The 3,714-nt window shown below is 51.6% G+C and overlaps 1 protein-coding gene across 1 annotated transcript in view; it reads right to left on the reverse strand.

Annotated features, from left to right (window-relative positions):
- LOC113827079 (D site-binding protein) overlaps nt 1-2,699 on the reverse strand; it is a 2,857-nt gene extending 158 nt beyond the window's left edge. Inside the window, exon 1 of the mRNA XM_070141607.1 lies at nt 1-2,699. This exon is cut by the window's left edge and continues 158 nt beyond it. Within this exon, the coding sequence (XP_069997708.1) occupies nt 1,110-2,696 (1,587 nt within the window). The 5' untranslated portion in view covers nt 2,697-2,699 and the 3' untranslated portion in view covers nt 1-1,109.
- Between the last annotated feature and the right edge of the window lie 1,015 nt (nt 2,700-3,714).

Here is a 3,714-nt window from a genome sequence, read left to right on the forward strand (position 1 = left end):
CTGTAGATTTATCTTTTGTATCGTCGTGTTGAAAACAAAGGGATCTGAAGGCGAAAGCAGCGATTGTAGTTTTTTTTATCATCTGTGACTTGCCTTTCCACTAACTTTCCATTTTGTTGACGTCACAAAAGTTAGTAAAGGAATTGATGCATCAGGATAGTCTGAGATTAGACCCTCCTTCATCAGGATCCCTTATCAGTATCCTTTATCAGTCATTATCCTCCTTATCAGCACCTTTAGGGATGACTGACGTTCTCGGCGTGGGACCTAACCTCGGGTTGGTGAGGAGTTCATTTCTAAAAATAATTTGTACATGTTTCTTTGGATGAGATATCAGGTACAACCAACCCGCAACGTCGAAGTATCTGTTAGACAGACACGGTACAACAAGAAATTTAAATAAATAAATAGAATAATTTATCGGTGACACTCAAGCCGCTATATATATAGTATATGAGTATCTTACATAGTAATCAAGAATGATGTACATGCACAGTATCGTGCCGGTGCTGTCGTTTCTACAATGTCTTCCCGGATAGTTAATCTGTACCCTATTTAAGATCACAAGGCAAATGCAGGTGAGTTTAAAATTGGAATATATATCAATAAAAAAACAGAAATGCAGAATTGTATGAGATTTGACTTTTCCAGTTCGATAGATGATCGAAGACATAGTAAAGACAGACAGCTGGTCAGACGAGGAACGCGGTCATGAATGTCTTTGAGAATGAGGCACATGTCCGGATCCTTTTCTCTTTTTTCTTTGCTTTTTTGCCGCTATTAACGGTGGGCGGTTCACCAGGGACGAAGAGCCCTCTTAAGAATTAATATCTGGAAGTAAGAATTATATTCGCTCCTACGGTTGGCGTCTGTCACTGGTCAGCGAAGAACTACCAGCAGAGCTCATGACATAAATTACAGGATTGGGATGACAGTTCACCTAGATAAGACCTAGTTTAGGCGAAGAGTAGACTATACTTAGAATGATTACACAAAGTGGCGACTGAAGAGGCACTCGTGGAGTCGTGTGAGAGGTGTACGTGAGAGGCATGATGAAGGCACAAACGGCGCGGTGGTGGTAGAGCTCAGCGGAGGGCCTGCCGGCGTCTTCAGCTGTTGTACAACATGCACCTCAGCTTCGCCGTCTCGGATTTGAGCGACGCCACTTCGACCCGGAGCTTGAGGTTCTCCTGCTCGAGGAAGGCGGCGCGGATCGCGATCTCGTCCTCCTTGGCCCGGCGGGCGTCTCGGGACCTCTTGGCGGCCTCGTTGTTCTTGCGGCGGCGCTCCCAGTAAGCCTCGTCCTTGACGCCGTCACCGCTTGCTCGGCCGCGACGCTTGGTGCCGCCGCCGCCGTTGGACGACGTGGAGCTCTGCGTGTCCCCTGCGTCGAACCCGTCGTCCCTCGCCTTGGCCTCCGGCACGTCCCCCACGACCTCCTGGCTGGGGTCCATGTGGGCCTCGGCCGCCGTGTCAGCGAGCCTTGCGTCGCCGCTCCCCTGGCTCGACGTGCGCGACGCCTGCGAGCGCCGCGCCTTCGCCGACGTCACCTGCGCCAGCATCTGGTCCCGGAACCTCGAGTAGGCCTCGTTGCTCTCCGCGTTGAGGACCGCCTCGCCCTGCGCCCCGCCCATCCCTCCGGGCATCGTGCCCCTCGCGCCGCCGAGGCTTCCCGGGCCACTGCCGCCCCCAAGGCTCCCGCCGCCCCCGAAGCCCCCGCCGAGGCCGCCAACCAGCCCATCCAGGGCGCCGAGGCCACCGGAAGGATTTGGGCTGCTGGAGCTCATGTTGAGCGCCCCCGAGCCCAGCAGGGCGCCGCCGCCTCCGAGGCCGGAGCTTCCAAGGCCTCCTGGCCCCAAGCCGGGGCCTGCGAGCCCTCCTCCCCCGAGGCCTCCTCCTCCGAGGCCGGAGCCTCCCAGCCCGCTCCCCCCGAGGCCGGGCCCCCCGAGGCCGACGCCTCCGAAGCCGCCTCCGACCAGACCCGCTCCACCCGGCAGGCCGCCGAGGCCGAGGCCTCCGGGCGCGCGCGAGAGGGCAGGGTGCAGGTGCGAGGGCGACGAGGACGCCGCGGGGTAATCCATGGGCGGCGGCGAGGAGCTGCGCGCCGGCAGGTGCGACTTGAAGGGGTGGCCGGCCATCTTGGACTTGCTGAGGGCGGACTGCAGGGTGGAGAAGAGCAGCGGGTTGGAGTGGAGCTGCGACAGGAGCGTGGAGTTGAGGGCGGCCGCGGGTGCGTTCGGGGAGGCGTGCGCCAGTTGGGCGTGCAGATGCTGCTGGATGGAGCCCAGGTGGGGCTGGAGGGGCCTGGGGGGGCTGGTGGCCATCGGCGAGGGCGGGCTGTGCAGGCCGGCGGGGGAGGCGGGCCGGTCGGGGGACGCGCTGGTCACCGACACGCCCGATTCGGAGGAGCGCGACCACACGGGGCGCTCCGGGGCCAGGTTGAGGGCGCCGCCGCCGTGGCCCTCCTCCGGCAGGCTGCAGCGGTCGCTGTCGCTGTTCTCGCCGGCGTCGCTGGCGGGGGACATCTTGCCCTTCTTGGTCGAGAAGTCGAGCGGCTGCAGGTCCGCGTGCGCCTCGAGGTACAGCTCGGGCGAGGGCGACATGCGCGGTGGGTGCATGAGGGGGTGCAGCCCCCCCAGGCGGAACCCGCCCCCGGCCGCCGCCAGCAGACCGCCACTGCCCAGGCTCTCGCTCATGGCCGCTGGAACGAAACGAGACGCCGTCAGGATCACGCGAAACAAAGCACGAAATGGTTGTAAAAATAATTAGGAGAATATTAACACTCAAGATAATGGTGAAGGGAATGATCATCTTAAATATAGAAACTGGCATATCAAGAGTGACAATAATGTAGTAGGATAAATATTGATATTCCTACTATAATGATGGTGATGCTGGTAACGATAACGATTTTAATGATGGCACTAACAATAATGATAAAGATAATACTACTGCTAGTACCACTGCTGATAAAAAGTACCAATAATGATAATAATGATAACGACAATAATGATAATAATAATAGTAATAATGATAATGATAATGATTATGATGATGATGACAATCATAATAATATCAATGCCAAAGGGAATAATAATAATAATGATAATAGCAATAAAAAAGATAAATAAATGATGATAATAATGATAAAGATAACAGCAACACTACCAGTAACTACAATAACAACTGTCAATTATGATAAGCATCATCATCATCATAATGATAACAATAATAATAATGACAATAATACAGTAAAGATAATAATGACGATAAGGAGAAAAATAACACTGACAATAATAATGATAATGATAATGATAATGATAATAATAATAATAACAATAATAATAATAATAATAATAATAACAATAATAATAATGATAACAATATCATTATTATCATTATCATAATTCTTTCTATCATTATAACAATATTGATAAAACTAATATTAATTATAATTTTAACAATAATAACAATACAGCAACACCAACAGCAATAAGCGAAGGTAGCAACCCACTCAGTGCAATGAAAATAACGCCACTACAGCTGCATGATAAAGATACCCACGATATCAACAACACCACATCCCTAAAAGCAATAATAACCTGAAAATCCCGCCATAAACATAAAAAATAAACAAAAAAATGAATGAAAATAAAACACGACAAAAACACCGAAAGAGGTAGTCCTGGAGGTCGATTTATACCTGTGTAGAAG

This window comes from Penaeus vannamei, chromosome 1 (assembly GCF_042767895.1).
Source record: "Penaeus vannamei isolate JL-2024 chromosome 1, ASM4276789v1, whole genome shotgun sequence".
Lineage (NCBI taxonomy): Eukaryota > Metazoa > Arthropoda > Malacostraca > Decapoda > Penaeidae > Penaeus > Penaeus vannamei.